At 43.5% G+C, this 26,486-nt stretch overlaps 1 protein-coding gene across 2 annotated transcripts in view; it reads left to right on the plus strand.

Annotated features, from left to right (window-relative positions):
- The first annotated feature begins 429 nt into the window (after positions 1 to 429).
- The window catches only part of Fez2 (fasciculation and elongation protein zeta 2), a 40,288-nt gene continuing 14,231 nt past the window's right edge, over positions 430 to 26,486 (plus strand). For both annotated transcript variants that reach the window (XM_021186403.3, XM_021186402.3), the window contains exons 1-5: positions 430 to 725; positions 5,282 to 5,390; positions 14,049 to 14,165; positions 16,016 to 16,157; positions 17,964 to 18,232. In XM_021186403.3, coding sequence (XP_021042062.1) covers positions 475 to 725; positions 5,282 to 5,390; positions 14,049 to 14,165; positions 16,016 to 16,157; positions 17,964 to 18,232 — 888 coding nt within the window. In that variant the 5' untranslated portion in view covers positions 430 to 474. The remainder of the gene's footprint in view (positions 726 to 5,281; positions 5,391 to 14,048; positions 14,166 to 16,015; positions 16,158 to 17,963; positions 18,233 to 26,486) is intronic.

The raw sequence follows: 26,486 nt of genomic DNA on the forward strand, positions 1-26,486 counted from the left end.
AGCGAGTAGGTGAGTATTTATTGTTGAGGCATTTTCTAAGTACTTTGAGCATATCCATTCACATAATTATTAGCAAGCATGCGCTTTGCACGTGGGAGAGATGTATTTGTGGAATGGATTTTGGTACCAAGCAAACATTTCCCAGAAAATCTTGTCAATCTAGATGGAGTGTCCATGCGGCAAAAGTCTGACAGTAAGTAGGTTTAAAGAAGTCTTCCTTTTAGCCACTTTTAGACAGGGACGCTGAGGGAAGTTGTTTCTAAATGCTCAAGAACATCGGAAGTGACTCAACTCAGTTAAGGTCTTCCAGAAGACTCAGGAAGGGAAGACTTTAAAGTCAGCTTGGGTCTCCGCTCAACCAAGAGCTGGAGGACAAGGGGCGTGGCCTCAAGTGGGCGGGTACCATTGGGGGCGTGGCCTGGAGGCGACAGGGCGTGGCTGTCTGGCCGGGGCGGGGCGCCGGCAGCGGGCGCGATGGCGGCTGACGGGGACTGGCAGGATTTCTATGAGTTCCAGGAGCCGGCCGGGAGTGTCCAGGAACAGGAGAACTGTAACGCGAGCCCGGAGGCTGGCGCGGGGGCACACGCGGGCGGCGACAGCTTCCCGGCGCTGGCTTCCAGCCTGGAGGAGAAGCTGAGCCTGTGCTTCCGCCCCACGTCGGAGGCCGAGCCCCCACGGGCGGCCGTGCGGCCCATCACGGAGTGCAGCCTCCTGCAAGGGGACGAGTGAGTGCGGGCCCGGGAGCGGGCGGGCGGGCGGGAGCGGCCCCAACCTCGCCCTGCCCCCGCCGCAGCCGGGAGTCCCCACAGGCCCCGCCCCGCGCCCTCCTTCCTCCTCGGCCGCTCCGAGCCCCGCCCCGGGGCTGCCGGCCTGGCCCGCTGGAGTTTAAATGCCCACTGCTGCCCTGCCTTCCTTCCCCTTGAACCCTCCTGCAGACCCCTGTGTGCTTCCTTGTGGAGACCCTGCCTCCTGGGGCACGTGTGGCTCCGTTCATTCATTCAACTCGCTTCTCTTAAAGCCCCTGTCATGGGGCCTGGTACTGGGGATGCTGGAGTGGGCATTGCTCCTCTCAAGTAGGACACAAAGTGGGATGGGACATAGGTTGGTTAAGCACGTGTTTTCCGAGTGTAATGAGTACTTTGATAGGTATATGTACGGGATACGGGAGATTTCAAAGGGGATGTCCGAATGAAGAATTTATAGAGAAAGCAAGCCACAAACTAAATCCTTGATGGAGATCTGGGAGTTAGGCAGAGTGCAGAGGTGTGAGTTACCATTGAAGTTACAGAAGTCTCTTGGGCTCACAAGAACAAACTGTCACAGAGGCAAAGAGTGAATGGTCGTCCTTACTAATGATATCTAATAGTGTATCCAGAAGACCAGTGCACAGCAGCAATGGCTCCAGTCTTCTCTCTGATTAGCTTCAGTGAAGACATTCACAGGGGTTGATTAAAGCGCCAATTACTGTTTGTTTAAATGAGAGTTGTAATTATGTACCGCGGCTTTGCGTCAAAAAGTAGCCAAAAGAATGGTGGGAGCCAGTGAGCTCGAGTGTTTTGTTTGCAGGGTGAGTGGAGACCCTAAGAGACTGGCCCTCTCAGAAGGTGATGGGTAGGACCGGTTTCCAGAACATTGGGAACACAATGGTGGCCGGAGACACTACATGTTAGTGAGGAGAATTGAAACAACAGCATTTTTTTATTACATCTTAATAATTTTGTGTGAGCACTTGTGTGATTGTGGACGGGTAAAGCAAGCCTGTCAGACGCATCCTTGGAAGTCCACTTGTACAGTTAGCTGCTGCTGCTTCTTTTTCTTCTTCTTCTTCTTCTTCTTCTTCTTTTTTTTTTTTTTTTTTTTTTTCAGATCCCAGGTTCCCGGGGGCCATTGGTTTTGCTTGATGCCCGGTATCTTTAGGCACCAAAACCATGGGAGGAATTCTTGAACTATGATAAGATTCATGCCATTAAAGAGTTTTAATTTCTCAAGGAATTAGGAAATTTACCAAGAGAGAGCAGAGAGAGAGGGGACCTATGCAAACATGGGTGACTAGCCATGTTCTCCTCAAGGGCAGAGGAGGTGTAAGTGTATGGTGGGAGTTTAAATGCAGAGATAAGCATGCGGTGCACAGCAAAAGGTGACTTTTGTAGATTTTTCCCAAAGAGCAGATGGCTTCCTCTATGGAGATTTATAGACTTGAATTATTGAGACTTACTGCACATTCAGGATTTTTAAATTTCTATTTATGAGTAGTTTACTTAAAGCAGACGAGTGAGTGTAGCTTGCACCAGGATTCTTAGAAGACCTATTTTGGGTTCAGCTGGACTTTCTGGAGAGTCTATTTTAGCCTGTGCTTCAGAGTTAGGTGGCTGTAAAATCTAAACTATTTTGTTGCTTTTCCTGTTTTGTTTCTTGCAGCCCAGGCTGGCCTTGAACTTGCTTTGCACTTCAGGCTGACCTTGAACTCCTGGTCGTCCTGCTGCCCTTCTTGTGCTAAAATTATACACATAAGCTGCTAAGCCTGGTTTTATTTTATTACCCTTTTCCCTCCATTTGGAGTCTCATGTAGCTCAGGCTAGCCTGAAACTATTTTGTAGAGAGAATGACCTTGAACCTCCAACTTTCTGCTTCCTTGTCTCTTGCGTGGTGAGATTAAAGGTGTACACTAACACACCCAGTTTTCTGTGGTATTGGGATTTAACCCCAGGGCACATGTATGCTAGGCAAGTATTCTAGCCTTTCCCCTTCGTTTGTAGCCCAAGTTGCTCTTGACAGTGGTTTTTAGTAGGTGGTGTGTTGGGGAGAGTGCATGGCTCCTGAATTGGGAATGTGTAAATATTCTTTTCAGAGAGCTGGGGCTCACTTCTCCTGTGTCCTCTCTCTTGTATACATGTGCTTTGTGGGGTCAACTGTAACCTGTTTCAGTGGTTAGAGAACCCCTTTGCCCATATGCTGCCATGACTTGGGTCTTTTACTTGACTCCCTTGAGTTTTGGTTTCAGTTTCTGTCCATATGGATTGTACTTATCTGCTCCAGGAGAGCCACTGTCCCTAGGACTTTGACTCCAGTAGGGAGCTCTCTTAGCAGCTATTTATGACAAGTTGTAATATCTTATGATAAAGATGACGGCTGAGAGAGGCTTGCTTATTGTCTTCTTTTTTTTTTTTTTTCTTGGAATCTGGAACCCACAGCTACTCCTTCTGGGAGAGATACTCCACTATCTTTATCTTCTGGCCTCTTTTAAGAGGATGTGACCAACAGATAAAACCCTGTCAAATCTGGGACTCCTCACCTATTAGAATATTCTGTGACCTTGGCCAGTGTTAGGTATGTGGTCAATGTCAGGTTTCCAACCTGGGACAAAAGGCTGAGGTGACCATTAACATACCAAAGTAGACACTGGCTGCCAGGCTTTCCCTGTGTCCCTCAGTCCATTATAGAACCCTCTTGGCTGACATACCCTGCCCCTAACCCTGAACTCTCCAGCCCAGGAGATGAGGCTGCTCTTCCCTGTATAACCCAACCATTTTGGTTACCTGCTCTCTTTGGACCTTTGGGCCATCTGGCTGCTGCAGCTGGTCCCCTGTCTCCCCCCCTTCCCCATGACATGGCCCAGCTCAGGGTCATGATGTCTCTGTAGTCTCCCCGATGTCTCTGCCTCTGCCCCTGCCTACGCTCTCCCAAATATCTACAGTGAACCCACTCTACCACACCTAGGAGCAGTCATGGTCCTTTCCCTTTGTATTTCTTGTCATTCATTCACATGTTAGTATTTGAAAAGTTGGGGCCCATGATGGTCAAACTCAGCAAGTAGACAGACAACCTTGTCTCCAACTCTAGTTCCTTGACACCAGATGATATCAGGTTCCAACAGGGAGGCAATCTGAGCCCTGCCGAGGGGAGATCTGTAGAGGGATAGACCCCGCTTTGTGTGGCTGATTTGGGTTTGGAAGCTACACATCCCTTGGGATGTTATACTTCTGGCAGCTTCTATTCTTAAGCACAGGATCTGTTTATTGAATCAAGTATGTTGCTTTTCCAGTTTTAAACTTACATTGTTACATTTTTGCCCTTGGTAGGATTGTTTGTATCCTGATTACTGACAGTCTTGTACAAATATTTCATGACTTACTATGTACAACTAGATACATGTCACAAAATTTAACTTTAAGAAATAATGACATTAGTGTAGTTTCCCAGTAAGTACTCAGATATGTGGTGTGTAACTTCATTTACTTTAATTAAATATCAGCTTATTGAACTTGGCTGGTTTTTTTTCATAAAACACTATATTTATTTTGCTGTGTTGATTATTATTTTGGTACCCAAACGAGAATTTTATCGTGAAGTTTGCTGTCCTTGTTCACCATGGTTTGTAATTTTTCTCAGTGTAGTTTGTCTGAGTTGATACTCAGGTAGAGCTGAATAAGGTGTTTCCTTTATGTCTCAGCTGTGTTTTATGGCAGGGCAGGTGATTCACAGGCCGGAGAAGGAGAAGCGGGCTGATTGCATTGACTGTGTAACCTGCCTGTGCATAGCAGATCCCTCATTCTTACCCGTGCCTCAGCCTCAGCCTCAGCCGCTCCTGTTACAGTCAGATCAGATCGTAAATCTTTCTCTCACTTTGAGACTAAATCCTTTCTCCAAAAAATGCAGCATCTCTTTGGAGAGCATAGTGTATCGCTTTGTGTTTCTGGAGACAGTACTGAGATTTCCCCTGCTTGGTGGCTCTTTACTGCAAAATGGGGATAGAAAAGGTTTCTGCTTCTAATGTTGCTTTTGAGGATAAGTCCTCCTCTGTCTCCTTCTATCTATACTGCTTGCTTTTTTGTTTGTTTGATTTTGCTTTTCTACATTTAGTTACTTTTTGTGTGTCTGTGTGCTCTGTCATTCTCTGTGTATGTGCCCTATAAACTTTGAATAGTACACTGCACATAGTACAATGGAAGTATTAGTAGCTGTGTTTAAGAGAGTCCTTCCTTCCTTCTTTCCTTCCTCCCTCCCTCCCTCCTGTCCTCCTCCTCCTCCTCCTCCTTCTCCTTCTTCTTCTTCTTCTTTTTTTTTTTTTCGGAGACAGGGTTTCTCTGTGTAGCCCTGGCTGTCCTGGCACTCACTTTGTAGACCAGGCTGGCCTCAAACTCAGAAATCCACCTGCCTCTGCCTCCCAAGTGCTGGGATCAAAGGCGTGTGCCACCACACCCAGCTTACTGTGGTCCTGGATTTTTAACTAAAGCCGCGTGGAGTGGTACTTTTTCCTGATTGCTGTTTTCTTCTGTTTAAGGATTTGGAATGCCCTGACAGATAACTATGGGAATGTCATGCCTGTGGACTGGAAGTCGTCCCATACGAGGACCTTGCATCTGCTTACTCTGAACCTCTCGGAGAAAGGGGTAAGTGGGGCTGGATCAGAGTGGCTGTGCTGCTGGTGCTGATGGTGGGACAGGAGCGGGGGCATCTCTTAGTGCCAGGTTGTGGAGCTGCCTCCTCTTGTCAAGCACTTAGGTTGGCCCACTCTTGCTGTCTTGTCTCCATTGCTGTCCCTTTGCTAGCACAGTCTGACTGGCCTTCATGTGTTCCTTTTTGCATGGCTGCTAAATTCTATCACCACCGATCTCCGTTCCTTTCTGCTTCTAGAGTGGAAATTGGGATATGATGAGAACCCTGCCCTCTATTTAATACATCGGGGAATTAGAATATCCTTAGGGAGTTAACTTTATGTGATTTAGTGAGGCTGAGCTTGGCATACATTCTTGGGAAGGTCCTGGAACCATTAAAAGGCAGTTCTGTTCTTGACGTTTCATGCACATATATCAATATATACACTCTGGAGTGTGTGTGTGTGAGCATGCACGAGCATGCATAAGCGTGTGTGTGTGTGTGTGTGGCTTTATCAGGAGTTTGGCCTCAGGTATTCCCCAGTCATTTTCTACTTTATTTTTAACAGTATGGTCTCTTCTGAATCTAGAGCTCACTAGCTCAGCTAGGCTGACTGACCAACAATCCACAGTCATCCTGTTTCTCCCTCCCCAGCACGGGGACTTAATGCCTGGCTTTTGCTGTGGGTGCTGTGGATCTGAATTCAGGCCCTCAAGCTTGTGTCACCCCACTTTGCTACCCAAATGCTCTTCCTTTTGCTGATTTTCGGCTTTTTAATCCATGTTCATCCTGGTAATGCCAGATGAAGATATTGTGAGAACACAGCGCTTCCATGGCTAGGGGGGCAGAAGAAGGAAGAGGAAGACTTGAAGTAGTTGCTCGCGGAGTTAGACTTGTTTAAAAGCTGGTGAGGAACATAGCCACATTATTTAAAGTTCAGTTTCACATTGTTTTAAGTTCTTCAGAGAACAATGTAAGCTCATGGCAGATCCCCTGGCACGATCTAGTTCATTAAGTGCAATTGTGCGATATGGAGGGTAATGCTGTGGGCTGTCAGTAGGTTAAATAGTATTGTTAATGTCTCATGAAATGATTTTCTTAAATATGTGACTTGAAAAAGCCTGCTGCTTTCAGTGTCTAGTGGAATATGGAATTCTGATTCGGTTTCCCAGAATTCTCGTGGATAACCAATCTTACTGTTGGTTCCTGTCGTTAACCCTTTAAGCTTTTCAGACTGACCTGCCACACATTGACTCTCGGGGACCTGAGCTAAATAGCTTTTGTTCCAGCTTCTGTTTATTTAGGGCCTAACTGTCCTTTGGGGCTTTGTCCAAGTTCCCCTCCCTCGCTGAAGCTTCTTATTACTGTTTTAGCCTCTGCTGAGCTCATGGAATTATACAATTTTAGAGTTGACAGGATCTTTAAAGGACACTTAATCCGGCCTCTCAGATGGGAGAGAATCTCTCCACCTACAGCCTCCCTGGCAGACAGATCAGTGTCCTAAATTCTTGCAGGGAAGAAAGCACACTCCTGTGGAGAGATTGGAGACCCCTGGAGAGATGTGAACTTTGACAGGGCTTGTTTCCTGGCCTGCAGAGTCTAGCCCTGACACCTCCTGGGACATCAGGGAGAGAGTCCCCACGGAGCTTTGTCTGTGTGTCTTTCAGATCACCACCCTGCTTCTTATTAATCCTGTTTCTGAGTCTGTTATTAGATTGTGACTTCCTAGTAAGCCTCTCTGCCTGGCACTTGGTGAGTGCAAGGTTGTCCATTTGTGCAGAAAATCAATGAGTGAATTACCTTGTTTTTAAAACCGTAAAGTCAGAGATCATAATGGAAATTTTGCCTTGTTTTAATTTTTTTGTATTGAAAGGGTCCATGAGTATATTTTCTTATTAACATTTTAAAAGAGGGACATCGAACAGTTCATCTTGTAGTTTGAAAAAGGAAGCAACACCAGGAGTCAAGCACTCTGATCCAGCCTCACTGAGTGACATGTGTCTTGTCTTGTTCTTGCTCTGTAACTCCAGTCATTTTTGTTTTGCTTTGGCCGTTGTTTGGAATGCCAGAGAAATGCTATAGCCAGTGATCAGTTGAGTCTCACCCTTTAGTAGGAATACTGAATGTAAAAGCTTTCCCTGGAAAGACACGTGATAATCAGCCAATCATTCATGTATCTTGCTGTGGCTACTCTTGTTAAATACAACTGAAATAGAACTTCACTGCCCAGAAAGATCAGCGTGTGCATGGAGTCCCTGAAGAATTATTCCAGGATAATTAGGTTGCTCTGTAGGTGGTTTAACCTGGGAAAGTGCTTTTATTTAGGTGCAGTGCAGTATTCTTTCCATGACTGAGTAATGTAAAATTTACCTTTTGGAAGCACTCGTTTGATTATGCGAGTTATAAAATGGGGTCTGTAAGGGCATTTCCCCTCCCCCTAAGAGTAAGAGAGTAATTTGTTTTGTTTTGTATTAAAAACAGTAGTCAGGAAAAAAAAAAGCAGTTAGATTTAATTATTTCTTCTCTCCCATTGGCAGTCATGATACGCGTTTCTGTATTTGTTGGGTCTTTTCTAGAGTCTGGCATATTCCACATTCTTACACGGGCATAGTTTTTCCATCTGCTGTGTGTGCAGTTTAAGGCAGGGAACCAGTAGGCTCAGCTCTGTGTCTAACCCAGGCACTGGACGGAGGGAGGAGGGAGGGAATGCTTGGCTCCAAAAGGCACATTGTGCCTGATGGGAGGGTGACTAATGAACCCATGTCAGCCAAAGTTAGCTTTCAAAGGCCTAAGCACTTTCAGAGCTGCTGGCCTGCTTCCTCTCGGTGGGGAGTGGGCCTGCTTCCCTCTCTGGAAAGATGATCTGGGATCATTATTTCTGTTGTCATGGAAATTGAGTTATGTGGTGCTGATGTGTTTGGAGCCTGTTCTCGGTGAGCTTTCTTCCTTGGTGTGCTTGTGCAATGGGATGCTTCTCTGTCATTTTGGCTTCGAGTCTCTTGTGAATCTTCCCATTCCTTCTTGTGCCCAAGAGGACTGTAATCCTCTCTTCCTCCTCCTTCATCTTCCTCTCTGGACGGGGTGTCGCATAGCCCAGCTTGGCATTGAACTTGCCACTTAGCTGAAGATGATCTTGAATTGCTAGTCCTTCTGTCTCTGCCTCCCAACTGCTGGAATTGGAGGTGTGCACTACCATGCCTGTTGTAAGAGGGAGTTTTTTTTTTTTTTTTTTTTCTAGCACATCTTGATGTCTTTAAGAGAAGAAAGAGAAAGACTATGATAATATATCCCTTAATAGTAATTTTAAAATTAAAACTTCATTTATAAGCCAGAGAAGAAATATAAAACAAAATTCTGGTGTTCAGGGTACAGCAAGGAAGGATGAAGGGGCAGATGACTTTGAAGTGTAAAATTCTAATGACAACTTCTAGACCCTGCGTGTCATCTTATGCTGTTATGATCACGTTATGACCTTACCCTCCCCCTTTGTTTCTGTGGCCTTGCAATCTAGCATCCCCTCATGAAGAGCCTAGTCTTTGATGATTCTTTTACTGAAATTATATTTTTTGTCTATTTCCCCCTCCGCCCCCCCCCCCCCCCCCCCAAGACAGGCTTTCCCTGTGTAGCTCTGGGTATTCTGAAACTCACTCTGTGTAGACCAGGCTGCCTCAGACTCAGAGCTCTGACTACCTCGGCCTCCCAAGTGCTGGGATTGAAGGCATATGCCACCACTGCCTGGCTCCTGAAATTACATCCATAAAGACAAAACTGTCATCTGGATTTGGGAGCTGGTACTGTGGGGCTGAGGTAGTTCTTGCCCTTCATCCTGGGTGTCTGTGCCACGACATCCAGCCCCTTCAATTGCAACCTTTTCATTCAGTCTCATTTTCACTGTTAGACATTGTGCACTGACCTTCCTAGAGGATGAAGTGGCTCTCTTACTGATCACTGTCAGACTCTAACTGCCACACAGCCTTTCCTTCCTCTGTCCTCCCAGTGGGATCCTGTCAGAATTCCAGGTTAAGTTCATCTTGACATTTCTGTGTGTGGCACAGTGACTTCTAGCCACTTGCCAGTCAGCCTTAAAGGGTCGTAAACAGTACTTCAGTCACGTGGTCTCTGGAGCCCAGCTTCTGAAGCTGTGGGTCAGGCTCCATCCAAATGGTGCTGGGTGAGTGTGGAGATTGAAAGAAGTCTGGCTACAGCAAACAGTTTCGGAACACACCCAAAATCAATTAGCGGCTTCTGGATCATTCTCTGGCTGCACTGTGTGACTTCATTACAGCCTTGTTTCTGAACACACAGCGTGTGCACTTTGCCCGGCACATACCACCAAGTACGGACTAATGCCACCTGAACCGCCTTGGCTCAGGTTTGAGACTGTTGTAGTAAAACACGCACTGTAACACTTCCACTGCACACACACAGTTGTCTGTTCTTACAGAAACATAGTGTTTGACCACAGAAGCCAAGCATGGACTGTTTTCCTGTTCTCACTCTCAGCTGTGCAGGCATCACCTCAGTGTATCTGTATTTGTGTTGTAATGAGTTAGACTTTTGCACTTTCATGACTATTGTTTGAGTTGCTGACTTGAATCCCAGCAAAAATTTTTCCACGAATTTGCCTTAGGATTAGAACAGGGTCTCCAATCGTCTCTGACATGGCCCCACACATACTTCTGCTAATTTGTACTATATACTTGGCATTCTTAGCATTGAGGATTATAAAATCAAAGTCCTGATTGAGTCCGAAAGTGTTGAAGATATTTTGGGCCTTAGGGTATCCAATTTTCACATAAGATTTAATTCGTTATGTAAAAACAAATATGTACACTTGCCTCACTAGTAAGTAAATTTGCCTTCATTTTTAATAAGTGGAAAGTGTTTTATTGTCAGTAGATGTTTGATTTGTATACTTATTTTATATACACCTAGAGCCATGTGAAAATGTCTCAGGTTAAAAGAGGGTGGTGAATTTTTGGCCCTGAGAGGGCTGACTGTGTCTTCTGATGATTCTTTTTTTTTTTTTTTTTTTTTTTCAGTTTTTTTTTTTCACTGTTTTTTTTTATTACATATTTTCCTCAATTACATTTCCAATGCTATCCCAAAAGTCCCCCATAGCGCCCCCCACTTCCCTACCCTCCCATTCCCATTCTTTTGGCCCTGGCATTCCCCTATATTGGGGCATATAAAGTTTGCAAGTCCAATGGGCCTCTCTTTCCAGTGATGGCCGACTAGGCCATCTTTCGATACATATGCAGCTAGAGACAAGAGCTCCGGGGTACTGGTTAGTTCATCATGTTGTTCCAACTATAGGGTTGCAGATCCCTTTAGCTCCTTGGGTACTTTCTCTAGCTTCTCCATTGGGAGCCCTGTGATACATCCAATAGCTGACTGTGAGCATCCACTCCTGTGTTTGCTAGGCCCCTGCATAGTCTCACAAGAGACAGCTATCTTTGGGTCCTTTCAGCAAAATCTTGCTAGTGTATGCAATGGTGTCAGCGTTTAGAAGCTGATTATGGGATGGATCCCTGGATACGGCAGTCTCTAGATGGTCCATCCTTTCATCACAGCTCCGAACTTTGTCTCTGTAACTCCTTCCCTGGGTGTTTTGTTCCCAATTCTAAGAAGGGGCACAGTGTCCACATTTTGATGCTTGTGCGGGGCAGTTCCAGTGTGAACCGGTCAGGGTCAGTCACTCTCAGTTTCCCTTCCCACACACCCTCTGGGGAGTTCTCTTTCCTGTGTCATTGCAGAATGACCTTTATGCCAGTGTTATCTCTGACCTTGTGTTTGTTTCCTCTCCATTCTCTTGTGGGTATCTTTCTGAGAATAGGTGCAGAAAAGGTAAATTCTTGGAATACTGTACATCTAAAAATGTCTTTCTTTTTAGCTTCCACCTAGTTGTTAAATTGGCTGGAAGTTACATTCCAGGATGACTTTTTTTTTTTTTTTTAAACAAACAGGAAAATTGCATTGATTGTTTTCTGGCATTAATTGCTGCTGTTCTAAATTCAAATGATATATTAATTCCTGATTCTTCTTCTTCCGCTATTTTGCTTTTGTCTTTTACATATAGTGTTCTGAAATTTCACAGCATGTGCATGCGTCTCTGTGTGTGTCTGGCTGTGTGTGTGTCTGTGTGTCTGTATGTGTGTCCCTAGTCTCAGTGCCAGAACTTTCCTGGCCTGTGAAGCTGTGAGAAGTTGAAAGAAGAGGTACATTGTCCCTGAGGGTCAGCTGACAGCAGACCTGGAGAGCAGAGGTCTTCCCCAGGCTCCTGTGGGAAATCAGCATGCCAGGGGACCCTTCCTAAGCCTTTTTCATTCACTGGCTTTATTCTGGCTGACATTCATCTGAAAGCTTCCGAAACTCTTGTGTAAGGAACTGGGAAGGCTCTAGAGACCTGCATCCGCTCCATTGTATTCTACAGCTTAAATATATCCCATGCACTAGTAAATAAAATCGCTTTTCCAGATAGACCTCCCCTCTTCCCAGTCCTGGGGGTAGAACCTAGGGCTTCAAGCAGGTTGTGAGCTAGACTCCTAACCATTGTGTAATTTATTTTGATACAGGGTGTTACTAAGTTGCCTAGACAGGCTTTGAACTGAGATCCTCCTGTCTCAGCCTGTTGTTGGCTTTACAGGTCATGCTGCCATGTCTGCCTAAAACTTGATAATTTAGTTTTGCTAAAATATTTATAAATGGTTGAGTGTTCTATATCCAAAATGCTTGTTTTAGATTTTGGATTTTTAAAAAAAAAATTGGAATATTTGTGAGTATATAATGAGATTCAGAGGTGGGACCCAAGTGTAAATACGATTACAGCATTGATTTATTTATCTATATAGTCTGGTGGCATTTTTAATATTTTTGGTGTACATGTGTTTTGAGCACAGCCTCACACTGAGCTCATATGAGGAATTTCCCCTGGTTGTATCATGAAGCTACTCAGAAAGTTTCTGAATTTAGAACATTTGGATATTAAAGATTTTTATTTACTTAAATTTTAGGTTATAGTTGCTTGGCCTTTCATATAATATCATATAGCAATTGATTAATACATCATTTTTAATGATATACTATGTAATATAATGGTATGGTTTCTTCTTTCATAGTCTTTCCTGTCTGCTTTGTTCTCATTGTGTGCTAATTCTTCTTGGAGAATAGAGTTCTAAGTCATGTGACAGTAGGTAGATGATTCATAGCCAGTTACTTAGACTAGTTCCTTGACTCTGTTGAGTCTCCCAGGTAGCTTTTGTAGTTGATATTGATACAAAACTCCCAGTATTCTTTAGAGGGGCTGTTTATATTGGGTTGGGTAGGTGTAAGAGAAACTGACTAGGCATGATACAGTACCCAGGCATGACTATAGCTCCTGTATGAGAAGTATCGCAGGCATGGCTACAGCTCCTGGAAGATGCAGTACTCAGGCACGGCTACAGCTCCTGGAAGATGCAGTACTCAGGCATGGCTACAGCTCCTGGAAGATGCAGTACTCAGGCATGGCTACAAAACAGTACTCCAGGCATGGCTACAGCTCCTGGATGAACAGTATCCAAGCATGGCTACAGCTTCTGGATGAGCAGTACCCAGACATGACTACAGCTACTGGATGAACAGTACCCAAGCATGGCTACAGCTCCTGGATGAACAGAATCCAAGCATGGCTACAGCTCCTGGATGAACAGTGTACCCTAGGCATGGCATGGTTAATAAATGCATAGTATCACAGGCAAGGCAACAGATCTTGGATGACACAGTGCTCCAGGAGCGGTTACAGTTATTGGTACGTTAGCACCCCTGAGATGAAAGGGAAGAGAGAGAAGTTCTTAGAATCTGTAGAGATTAGCTGAGAAGAAGTCTGCTTGACAAGAGCTGTGGCCTTTGGTACAGAGCCAGAGCTGACAAATGGCATTCTGGCAGAGAGGAAGACAGCAGGATGGGTGCCCAGCACTCTCTTTCTCACTTTGCAGTCTCCCTGTGTCCATCAGTGATATGTAACCCATCTGAAAGCCAGAAGTCAAGGGCGTCCTTTGATCTGGTCCATATGGTCAGCCTCCTGTACGCAGAGCTCAGGTAGAAAATGGCTCCAAGGTGATTGGAGGCTCTGCAGCATAGTTAGGCTTAAATGTGTTTTAGGAACCTAGAGATGGTCTTTCTTCTTCTGGATGGTCATCTGGGAAGCTCAGGGTGTCTCATGGACAGGTCCTGCCTACCAGGATGTCCATTACTTTTGCTCTGAGTGTTGGAGTGTTAGAAAGTAGTTTGTAGATAGCTTGGTAAATCTTAACATATGCCTGTTTGTTAATCGTGTCCTTGATGCTACCTTCTCTTCCCTCCATGACTTATGGTTTGCTAATACATATTGTAGTTTTCCTTCTATATAAGTGTCAGTTTTAATACTGCCCTTGTTGCTGTTTCTTCTGGAAGAAAGATCTGTTTGTGTCAGACCATGGGGTGCATGCAGCAGCTGTCATTTTAAAGTTTGTCCTATACTGCACTTCCTGCTGCTGGGGAGTCTGTAATGTGCTGTGTGTCTGGGTGCCCACCAACTCTCCCTTTCTAAGGAGTAGCTCTACTACATGAGCTTTCCTGTTGTCTCTTAGACCCAGAAGCGTCAGTCCCATCGGCAGGACTTACTTTTAAATGGGGGGTACTTCTCTTTTTAGATGAATGATGGCTTGCTCTTTGACACCTCAGATGAGGAGGAGCTGAGGGAGCAGTTGGATATGCATTCAATCATTGTCTCCTGTGTCAACGAGGAGCCTCTCTTCACTGCAGACCAGGTATGGAGTGGAAGCCTGGGGCTGAGAGCCGTGTCTTACTCTGGCAGCGATCGATGCTTGTCAGATGTCCTCGTTTCCTTAGACTGTGTGGTTAATGCGAGCTTGACCTTGACTCTTCAATGGAGAGGTGAAACAAGGTCTGTGCTGTCCACGGAAGGTGATATCTAGTGGCTTGGGAAGATTTCCAGGCTGGTCACCACCTGTGATTGATTACAAGGAACTAACGGAGGGTTAGTGTTTAAACTGAAATTAAAAAAAAAAAAAACGTAAGTGTCTACTTTCTACAGGGTTACCCAAATATGAGTGAATTGGGATATTTGAGTTGATATTTTTGTTTGTTTTGAGGCAAGGTCTCCTTATATACCCTGGGTGGCCTGGAACTCCCTTTGCAGACCAAGGTGGTCTCAAACTACAGAAACCCACCTGCCTCTGCCTCCTGAATGCTTGAATCAAAGACTTGAGCTGCCATGCCTGGTCCCACCAGGCTTGTTTTTATAGATCCCCCGGTAAGAATTTTAACCTAATAGAAGTGTCTGTTATATCCTGTAGAAAGAAGCTAACCTTATACCTGTGGAGCGCTGTAGTAATATCAACCTTATCTTGAAACCAGTTGAGTCAGCCCTGTTATTCATTGTCTGAGCACTCCTCCTGCCTCTGCACTGTTGTTAGAGTGTGACGGTGGCTGCGTGGGCTTCGCGGGCTGTGCATTCTGTCACCTTTTATTTTTAGGCAGGGAAGGGAAGGTCAGTAAGGAGATACGTTATGGCAAGGTCAGAGGAGTACGTGTACCCGGGAGGAATGTCCTTCTGATTCCCTGATTACGTTTGCGGTTGGATTGTTCTAAGCTTAGACAACTGTGGTGCTAAGGAGAAAGCTAACACTATCTATGGAAGTCATGACAATTCAGAAAAAGGTGTGACCCTGAGCAGTCTCAGTCCCCAAGGAATCTGCCGGATACCACGTTGTTTCTGCCTTAAGACGTAGAGTCGGCTCCTATAGCCTCCTGGAATGTCTCATTGTACTGTTCGAGTCTCTGTGTGGGGAGGCTTGCTTCCTTCCTTCTCAGCACAGGCCCTCTAGGGTTGGCTTTCTGATTCCTAGATACTTTCAGATATACACATGGTGTTTTATATCAGCATTGAACTGTATTTTTAAATGATTTTTAATGTTTAAATGCCCTCCCAACAGTCCCCCCGCCTTTTAAGTAGTGAGTAGCTTTCTCTCTCCTTACAGTTCCTACTTCCTTTTTCTCTCTTAGACTGGAGTCAGACAAGGCACAGTTGTAAGGCTTGAGTCATAGTGGGTATGACAGTAGGTCACTGTGTAATTAAAGCCATGTGTATGTTTTGAGTCTTCCTTCTCCTCAAAGGTTTCCCTTTGTCCTTCACTGAATTAATAAATGAAATTCTTTTACTGCTAGAGAGTTAACTTCCTGCTTTATCTGTGAATATTTTTATGTATGCTAAGTTTTATAAGTTTTATGTCAAAGTTTTGGTTGACGCAGATTACATTGATGTTGAGCACATGTGTGTGGTATATAGTACATTTTCCTGTATTTTTCCGCTATAACTATGAGCTGGGTCTGAGTAAGGTATGGCACATTTTTTTTTTCAGACACATCAAGATGTGCTAGGGTCTGCTGAATTGCAATAGACATACCATATCATATTCTATGTAATTTTGTGTTCATATATTGTAAATTCCATAAGCTGTATTCACTTTTACATGTACTTCCTACACATAGTAGGCACTTCCCCTCCCTCCGCTCGGGTAGTCTGGTAAGTACTGGGCACAATTGGGGCTTTCCTCGCTAGTGTGTGTGATTAACAGCCATATACATGTTTTGGAAGGTGATTGAAGAAATTGAAGAAATGATGCAGGAGTCACCAGACCCAGAAGACGATGAGACCCCCACACAGTCAGACCGGCTCTCCATGCTCTCCCAGGAGATTCAGACTCTCAAGAGATCTAGCATGAGCAGCTATGAAGAGCGTAAGAGACCCTCCTTACATCAGTGTCCGTGCCTTCTGTCTACATCTAACATAGAATGTCACCATTTCCTGAAAGCTTTGATTTTCTCAGGCCCTCTGGCCATATAGTTCTCTGCACATACTTCAGCCATTGGTCAGGACTCTGTTGTATTTTGTTCAAGCTCTGGATTAGTTTAGGGAGAATTTTCTGCAGACTGGGTTGCTTCCACAGCCTGAGTTTATTTCCTGGTTGTTCCCACAAGTCTCAGGTCTAAGGTTAAGGGTGTGTCCCTCCCAAGGCCTCTTCCCCTACCCCCTTGCCTGTGAGTACCCATCCTTTCTCCGGCCTTCCTTCCTTCCGTACATACCAGTGACCCATGCTTCTTCGTCTTCCTATAAGACACAGGTCACATTGGATAGAGGATCAGCCTTGTGCCTCATTTTTACTTACTCATCTCTGTAAATATTCCAAATGCTGGTGTATTCTGCAGTACTGTGGGTTAAGACTTCAGCATGTGTTTTTTTGGGAGAGTAAGTTTATTTAGCTCATAAAAAGCAAGATAGTAATGTGTTTACTGAAAAGAATTCCTAAGTTTACAAACAGTTGTCTTTGATATAGCTTTGAAGAATTTTGGGAAGTGAGATTTTCTTAGAATTGGATCTGTGTTTGTATATGACAGCACTGGACTGTAACTACCATGTGGTTGACTGTCATGGAGAGGTTCTGAATAGCCATTCCCAGCACGGGGTTGCTCTGAGCCTGGCAGCTGATGCATTGTGATTACTGCCAGGCCTGCCTCCCTGCTGGGTGGGATCCCATTATGATCTGGGATTGTATTGTGGTTTGACCAGAGATCTGAGGCTGGGCTGTCTTAATTCCTTTGTGTTTTGTGGCTTCTTTTTAACCTTTGGAAGGTTCTCTGACACACTACATTTTTATCCTCTGATGTGATTTGGCCACAGCTCTGTAGATAAGCCCTCAGCATTGCTGGAGTACTAAATCCAAAATCCAGTCCTGATATAGGATAAGATATGAGAAATATGTATCAGTTACCTAGCATTCCTAAAACGTTCCTCAGATGAGATGGCTTAGACAGTGGAATTCAACTTCTTAGAGCTTTGTAGCCCAGGTGTTAAAATCCAACTCCTTGGCTTATACATGGGGACAGTAGTGTTTTCCCTGGGTTCTGGGGAGGTCACCTTTGTCCTCTGTCTTCATTCTGGAAGGCTAGCAGTTACATTGGATTAAAGTCCATGTAGTAAACTCATTTTCACTATATGACCTAAGTCTTTCCCTCCAGCTCATCCAGTCATTAGGGCTTCAGCAATGGCCTCCTGGCTCTCCCGTGCTTTGGAGTGCTGAGGAAGAACTGAAGTGACTTCCGTGGACTGTCCCTCTTCTCATCCTCCTGATCTGCAGCCAGATTCATGAGAGGAGGCATGGAGGATCGAACAAGCATTTCGTTTGATGCTTTCGGACCAGCTCTTTCCCCAGAATCCTGCATGGTTGCTTGTCTGTTTGTGTCCCTTCCCTGGTTCTGTGTTTGTTCTTTTCCTCAGACCAGCTTCATTTCTGTCTTGGCCATAGCAGTACTCATGGGATGCTCGATTTATACACATAAAAAAAGGATACATTTTTCTTCTCAGCTGAGTGACTTTATCTACTCACCCCTACTTGTATGTACCCACCAGAGCTTCTTAGTTCCTGAGATCCCAAACAGTCAGTGTAATTGCTTAGACTTTGATTTGCCCTTTGGTTTAAAGCACCCATTATGCTGCCTTGAAACAGCCGTGTCTCAGTGTTCGCCGTCCTTGTTTCTGGCCACAGGAGTGAAAAGGCTGTCGGTGTCTGAGCTAAACGAACTCCTGGAAGAAATTGAGGCAGCCATTAAGGAGTACTCTGAGGAGCTGGTGCAGCAGTTGGCCCTTCGAGATGAACTGGAGTTTGAGAAGGAAGTGGAAAACAGCTTCATTTCTGCTCTGATTGAGGTGCAGAACAAGCAGAAAGAACACAAAGAGACAGCCAAGAAGAAGAAGAAGCTCAAAAGTGGCAGCTCTCAGAACGGGAGGAGTGAGAGAAGTCACATGCCAGGCACAGTAAGTGATGTGTGCAGGAAGCACCTGATGCCATCCACAGGTCGCTCCAGCACAGCTGGCCAGCAGGGGGGAGGGGGGGCCTGGCAGGTCGCACCTGTGCAGTGTGGAGCCTCTAGCCAGAGCACCACGAGGACTCCACTACCGCTAGAACACGCTTCCTCAGCTCCTTCAGGAAGGTGTTTATAGTATTGCTTACTGGGCTGTCTGGAGACCTGCGCACTTAATGTGCACGGGTTCAGTCAGTGGAAGGAAGAGAAGGAAGAGGACGATGTCTTCAAGCAAAGAGGACAGGCCAGTGGTCACTCCTTACCACATCCCAGTGATAGTCGAGATCAGTGTGGCTGGTTTGCTTACAAGTGGTTCTGTGATCTTGTGTGTGCCTAGCTCTGGGGTTGTATTATAAGCAGTGAAGAGAGGCCTCTTCGGGTGCTGAGCACTGTGCTGGACCTAAATGTAAACGCGTTCCTGCTGACTCATCAGAGGGTGTGGGTGGCAGTTGTGTGACATCAGCCACTTGGCTGTGGGTTACTGACGGGGAGAGCATATGGGAATACTTGAAACCTCAAGCCTTCATAAAAGGTATTTTGTTTTCTAAAGTGATTTCATTGGTTAAATTTCATCATAAATGTTATCAGTCAGTTCTCTACCATTTTTTCTGTGACCAGTCGGGGTACTGTATAGTTCCACCCTCACTTCATATGTGAACAAATGTTGATTCTGTTTCTACACTAGAAAGGTTGGGTAAATTGATCCATTTTTCTAAAATGAACATTTTTGTCAATCACAGTATAATGTAGTAATACATGTCAAAAACCTTAGGGTTCAAAGTAATAGAAGTTCTCTCTTTGATGAAGTCTTGAATTATTCACCAGAGAATGAAATCTCATTGGCAGATGTTGATAGAATTCTAGGAAGAGAATCCAGTTGTTAGGTAGCTGGGTCACCAGTGGTGGTAATACATAATCTCACCATGTACTCCATTAACAAGATGGCCAATAACATGAATCAATTCACACTTTCTTACTGTGATGTCTATTTGTAGAATTCTAGAAAGAATAGAACTTATAAGTTCATGTTGAAGGATCCTGATAAATTTAGTTTTTGAAAATACCAATCAAAAGAATGTCTATTTAGTCATTTCTAGTGATTATAAGGAAGGAAAAGCATTTGTTTGACTATTCTGTCCTGGAACATTTATTTTAAAATATCAAGGATAATATTTTCATTTGCATATAGTATTTTAATAAAAATATACCTTTTAAGTTGCCTATTAATGGTAGTAGGATTAAGTGAAATGCTTAGTTGGTAAATCCTAGCATGGTTGGTAATTTCTCCATAACTGGTGTTAGGGATTACATGCAAATCCTCTATTTATTGGTGTTAACACTTGGCTGAGAAAAACAAATTTATCCCTAGAGGGGTTTAAAAACTTCTTTCTATAATTCCCGTATAAATAGGGTTAGCATGGTTCCATTGTGTAATTTTGTACAGTATTTGTACTGAGAATTGGATTTGTTAAGACAGCAGGGGGGGTTATAGTTAAACCTTTATTGGTCTTGAAATAGAGTCATACAAAACTCCGTTTATTTATTTATTTATTTTTATAATATTTGAACTCATGAAGTTGCTTCCTGGTCCTGATCCACTATTTGTGTTAAAAACTTCAATCAGGACAGTAATGGCATGGCTCAACTCTGGCACTTGCTTTCTCTGTCTTATTTTAGCTCGAATGCCAGAGAAAAACAGTTCTGTCTGTAACACAGACAGCCAGAACCTGGTAATTTTGAAGATAGTTATAGGTGGTGCAGAAGAAGTCTAAAGTGAAGCCTAAGTAGCCATTTGGGTAATGGATTGCTAGAGGATGCTTTATGTAACATGTGGTTGGGGCACGTAACTCACTAAGTGTACTGTCATCAGCGATACCAGTTCAAAACCTGGTCCCTCCATGTACATGCGTGCATTGCTTGTTTTTCCAGAGACATCACTGTTTCCCCTCCCACCAGTGCATTTGAACGTTTCCTTGGATGCGGAATAACTTCCTTTTGTTTTCAACAGTGCTTTGAAACATATATGGCCACTGATAGTGGGTATAATAGTATTTCCATAATGGCCAACTTGCTCTCTTGAGTTCAGATGATGAACTCTGATGAAATATCTGACTGGCAATAGATCAGGGTTAAACTGTCCAGCTGTTGTCTTTTAGCATGTTTTGTTTCAAACATTTGCCCAAGAAAAAAATTGGGGGAAGTGTTAGGGCTGCTGTCTAGAGAGTTAGAATATTTTATCTGGTCATGAGATTGCAATAAATAGTAATGGGAATAATGCATGTCTTGTAAAAGTGAAATGTTACCCTAGTTTGAGTGTTAAATTTTAAAGTAGTAATATATATGAGGTAAGGTATGGCAGTGTGCATTCACTTGGCAAGTTTGTGGAGTATTCCTTGTTCCAGGCACTGTTCAAGATACAGTAGGGACAAAACCAGGCCAGACTTATGCATTGAGCACAGATTTTAAGAGGGAAGAATAATAGAAACAACCAGCCAACAAATAAACAGACAAAAATAATGATTGGCCTTAAATGAAACAGCGCTGACTGAGATGGTCGAGCTGCTGCTGAGCCATTGTGGATGTGGTAGCTGCTTCTCTGCTGTGGTCAGGGATTGGCAGAGGTTTGTCAGCCCCTCTCCAGTCTCAGGTTGGAAGGATTGTAGAAGAGTCAGTCTTGGGGCAATGCATTTGGGACAGCAGAGGGACAAAGCAGCTGCTGCTTTCTCTTGTTTTGAGCACCTGATGCAGCACGTGGGTGGTAGAGGCTGGCCTGGTGGTGGTGGTCAGACGCCTGGGTGAAGCCATGCTCCTTTATATTGCACCATACTTTGCTGCAGCAGACCTCCCTCACCTGACTCTTTCCCCTCCCCTTCCTGTCTGTGGTTTTAAACCCATTCTTCAAAATTATGGTCAAGCATTGCCTTCCTTTCCTAGAACCTTCTCTGCGGACTCCTCCTTCACCCCAGAACGGACTAGATTCCTCCTCTCTTGGGGTTCATATGATTCCTTTTAATTATTTCTAGCAGCACCGAAATACCAATCTTGTGTGTTTGTGTGCCCATCTCTGTGTTGCTTTCTTGAAGATAGGAAATTTAACTTTGCTTCCTTGGTATTTTTTAGATCCAGCATACAGTACCTAGTGCATTTCTGTTGGATAAATAAAAGATTAATGATCTACATTTGTGTCTTGAATCTTTGTGTCAGGTGACATCTCCACAGAGGCTAAGGAGCATATTAATCCTGGGCTAAGAATCTTTGAATCTTGTCCTGCTACTCTGGATGTAGAGACTTTTGAGTTTCAGATTAGATGACATACTGTGTCTAAGATTAGCATATACCATGAGTAATGTTAGTTATTGTATATGACCACCTGCTTCCTTAACATTCTGCTCTGAGATATCTCATAGGGATCTGACATTTCTATGTGAAACCATGATTAGTGTAACTAGTAGATCCACTCAGACTCATTGAAATGAATAGAATTTCTAGGTCTTCACATTGTTAACAATATTAGAGAGACTGTTTGCCTGTACTTCCCAGAAGCAGAGGTTTGATTGGCCTTTTAAATTGTACTGATCTGCTAGGAAAGCTGAGGTGTGATCTATTCATATCCCTTCCTGTGTTGCCGAGGATGCTCTAATTGAAATGGTTTTTATTTGTATATATGAGGTGCAAATTCTTCAGCTACTGCAGTACCATGTTCTGTTGTAGTCATTCGCTCCAACCTCCATTTCCTACACAGTGAAGGCTCCTGAAGGGCTCGTTTGCAGTTTATCAGTGCCTCACCCACCTCTAGTGGATACAGATTGACTCCCAGAAGGCTTGGATTTTATATTTGAATTAATATTATTCCCCCAGGATTTTTTTTTTTTTTGGCTGGGGGGGTGGTGGTGGTGGAGTAGGAGAACCAGGCTCCTATTTATATCAGACATTTTCACAGATCATTAACTTTTAGAGGCAGTTCCCTTGGGTACAAAAACAAGTTGAAATATTCCAGGATATGTTTTAATTCAGTTGCTCCTGTACATACAGAATTATCTCAAGTTTGAAAGACACTGTTGTTTACCTGCCTGTCATTGTGTGGATGAACAAGGACATACCCTTTTAGAACCATGACTGTGGTTCACAGGACAGGTGGGAGGTGCCTTATTCTCAGTCTTGGGCTGCAAAGATATGACTCTTGATATCTTTTTTTAACTTGGCCTAATCACTTAGAACTTTCTAGAGAGTTTAGAGTCTTATGACTCTCAACACAACCAAAGATATATTAACTGGTATCACTTGGAAAGCTTGCCTCTAATGATGTGTTTTTGGGTGATTAGCAAGTGGTAACTTATAAATTCTAGAGAAAGCAGGAAGCTTGATTGTAAAAGAAAATATGGTCCTACATAAGTGCTTCTGAAGTTGAGAAGATGACTGTCTAAAGGTGGGAAGAGCTAGAGAGATGAAAGCTCTTCTCCTTGGAGGAGCTCAGTGGAAGAAATTCTTCCTTGGACGTGTCCTCACCCACAGATGTGTTGCTTTGTCTCGGATGCGCCTCTTCTTAGGACACATGGCCAGGGTACTTCGTCTCTTCTTGTCTTGCTAGAGTACCCCCAGTGATAGTTTTCCATTTACTCTTGTTCAAAGCTGACATTAAGGTAAGAAAATTTTGTTTTCATTTAAACAGCCACTATTAGATCGCTTGGAAGTTATTTTAATTCTAGTTCTCAGCCTAAAAGGTATATTCTGACATATCTACTTGAAACTTTGGCTTTTTTTTTTCTTTTTGTAAGAAAAATAAAAGTACCAGGGACTCCTTTTCTCTTTCTTTAATTTGGAATTTCTAAATCGAACCTTTCCGAAGGTAGCAAAGCAAATTACTACTGTCCCAAATTCCTTCTCTGTTTGTTTTATAAATAAAGTTTTATTGAAACACAGCCATATCCATTCATCTACTTAGCACCTGTGACTGCTTTTATACTGTGGAGACAGAGTTAAAGAGATTCACTGGAGGCTGTGTGGCCAGCAAAGCCTAAAATACTTACTTTCTGACCTTTTACAGAAACAGCTGGCCAGCTCCTGATTTAAATTGAGTATACTTAACACCCCAATGATCTGTTTGACCCCCAAGGGCATTCCATGCATGTGGTGCACATGCATACATGCAGGCAAGATATGCATATACATAGAATAAAAAGAAATCTTTTCTAAAATTTAGAGGGAAATGTAAACTCAATTTGGATTTGAATGGACAGACCACAACATACAAGTCACATAAAATGTTGCCGTGTTCTGTCCTAAGAGTTTGTCATTTGGAACTTCTTCAGTAGCCTGAGTTTAGCTTATAAGATGACTGTACATTGACCGATCAATCTTCAAGCCTCACATGCTCCTGGCCCAACAAGAGACCTTTGTTCTGTGTCTAAGCTAGTAGCTAAGCCAGGGACTTGGTAGGTAGACCAGTTGTCTCTAGTTTGGAAATGCATAAAAAGAATAGCTCTGTTGGATGTTGTCTGGGCATGGTTTTCCCACATAGTGGTAGAAGATGATTTAACAGAAAATGAGTGGAGAACGTACTGATCTATCCTTTCCTTTTTAAACAGTTCTCTGTGAAAGAACAGATTTGTCCTCAAATGCAAATATTAATACATTTTCAACAATAGTTTGTGGATGATAATTGGTGGTATTTCTTTTCTCCCTTTTTCCCTTTTTCTTTCCCTCCGTCCTCCTAGTCCTCCTTTCCTCTCTCTTTCCTTCCCTACCCTTCTTCTTCTTTTCTTCCTTGCTTCCTAGGGATTAAGCCTAGGGCTTCACACATGCCAGGCAGGGGTTGTACAGCTAATTCTTACTCCCAGCTCCATGCTTTCCTTTATCATGAAAATATCTCCTAAAAATTAGAATTAGTATTTATTTGCTTTGGAATAATTCAAGTTTTCAAACTTGGATATACTGGCTTTTGAAAAGAAACTTCTGGTGGAATTCTCTTAAACTTTACAATTCACATTGAAACCATTTGATTTTCTTAAAGGATCGAAACAAGGTATCACTTTTACATCTTTTTGTCTGTTTTTTTCAGATGGGATCTCTATAGCCCTAGCTGTCCTGGAGCTCTCTTAAGTAGATCAGGCTGGCCTCAAACTCACTGAGATCCTCCTGCCTCTGCCTCCCAAGTGCTGGGCCTAAAGGTGTGGGCAACCACACTCAGCTCTGTGTTCACAGCTCAGGCAGTATCTGCTCTGAGTGTTTTTACTTTGTAAGCTTTGTACTATTGTTTTTCATTCATTCCTCATACCTTTCTAATGTTTTTTGCTTAATTTTAAGAACTTTGTTTTACTGAAAATTAAAAGTACTATTCAATAAATTAGTACTTGATGATTGTCAAACTATCTAATTGGATGTGATTTGTGGGGAATGGTAATTATGTTTTTAAATTAAATTATTTTAAAATTATGTGTATGTTTTGCACCACTTCAGTGCGTGGTGCCGACCCACAGAGGCCAAAAAAGTGTCATGTCCCCTGAAACTTGATTTTTTTTTCCAAGACAGGGTTTCTCTGTATAGCCATGGCTGTCCTGGAACTTACTTTGTAGACCAGGCTGGCCTCAAACTCAGAAATCTGCCTGCCTCTGAGTGCTGGGATTAAAGGCGTGCGCCACCACTGCCTGGCTCTGAAACTTGATTTACAAAGGATTGTAAACCACTATGGGTTACTGGGAATTGAACTCAGGACCTCTGGCAGAGCAGCCAGTACTCTTAACCACTGAGCCATCTCTCCAGCCCTGTTTCACCCTCCCTTGAATTCCCCAAGCATAAGAATTTTAATGGCAGGAGGGCAGATGAGAATAACTAAAAAAAAAAAAAAGAAAAAAAGTAGATGAAAAGCTTCCCTTAGTTTTTTTTTAACCTTTTTTTTTCTAACACAGCTTTGGTACTATAAGTTTGGAAGCTGCTACCTGAGCTGATTTCTAGATCTTGTTATAGATTCTTTCCGTGGTCTTCAGTTTAGTCTGCTGTGGCCTGCAGTCAGGAGCCCAGTGTTTCTCAGTTATCATTTTGTTTCTATTTGGACAACTTGATGCAGTTTCTGCTCTTCTGAATGAATGTAAAAGGATGTCATGATTGCTTTTGGAAATGATGGCTAAGTGTTATTCCAGCACTCCATTTAAATGAATAGAGTCCAGACTCTTTTTTTTTTTAAATATTGATCTGTTCTAAGCTCATTGCTGAGTTCTTCCTGTGCATTACTTCATTTTAAACTGCACAACAGCCCCAGAAAGAATATTAACAGTATTCTTCTTGCCTAATCTTGAATAAGCAAATGTTAGGTCTACAGGAGCCTTAGCTCAAAGAAATAGCAGGCGCAGGGAGAGGAAGCATGGTGGGGTGATTGAGAGGGGGTGGAGAATTCTCCAGAGGTTCAGAGCTCTCTAGAGAGAAGAGCCAGGAATGGCCTGGCTTTCCTTCCTTTGAGCCACGCAGGCAGGTTGTGCTCCGGCTCGGAACTCTAACCTCCTTTCTTTATCTTTTAGATCTTGCTTACACTGTGTTTGTTGCTCCTGGTTTTGTCTGAAAATAATTTTTTTTCCAGAGAATGGATGCTTTTGAGATTCTTAATTCATACCCTTGCCAGGGAAGGAAATTCTCAGCGGCAACTGAATAGTTACTGAAGGCTCTGGATTCTATGTCAAATAACCCCTTCCTTCCCCAGGCCTTGCTACATGACTTTGGTATTTTGTCTGTAGCAAGGGCAATAATAAGGCAAATACTGGAACGCTGAATCACCTTCCTGCCTATATAAGGCTTCATGCAAAACATTCCATTCCGAGCAGGACATCTTGTGGAACTTCGAACTCCTTCCTGAAGAAGCCATGGGAGACAGCGTAGAACCAACCAGAGCTTGCCACTGCGTCACTTCTGTATTGGGCCATTTGGATTTTCTGCTTTTTGAGTGGGAATGCCAAATTGAACGGAAGGAAAGCTGGCTTCTGGCACTCCTAATATTTTCATTAATCTTAATGATTCATTTTGATTAAAATATAACAGATCTCCAGCATTCTTCCTGTCTTTCGGTATTTATGGTCTTGAGACTCAGCAGCCAGTGCCTTGACATGTCTGTGGCCCCTCATTTTGACAAATGGTGAGCAGAGAAACGCCCCTTACTCCCCTCCCCACTTTCTCCCTTTCACTTACGAAATTTCTGTGGAAAGAATCCTTACTCTGGGCCA

Source organism: Mus caroli, unplaced genomic scaffold (assembly GCF_978045245.1).
Source record: "Mus caroli unplaced genomic scaffold, Mus_caroli_1 scaffold_18, whole genome shotgun sequence".
In the NCBI taxonomy this organism is placed as follows: domain Eukaryota; kingdom Metazoa; phylum Chordata; class Mammalia; order Rodentia; family Muridae; genus Mus; species Mus caroli.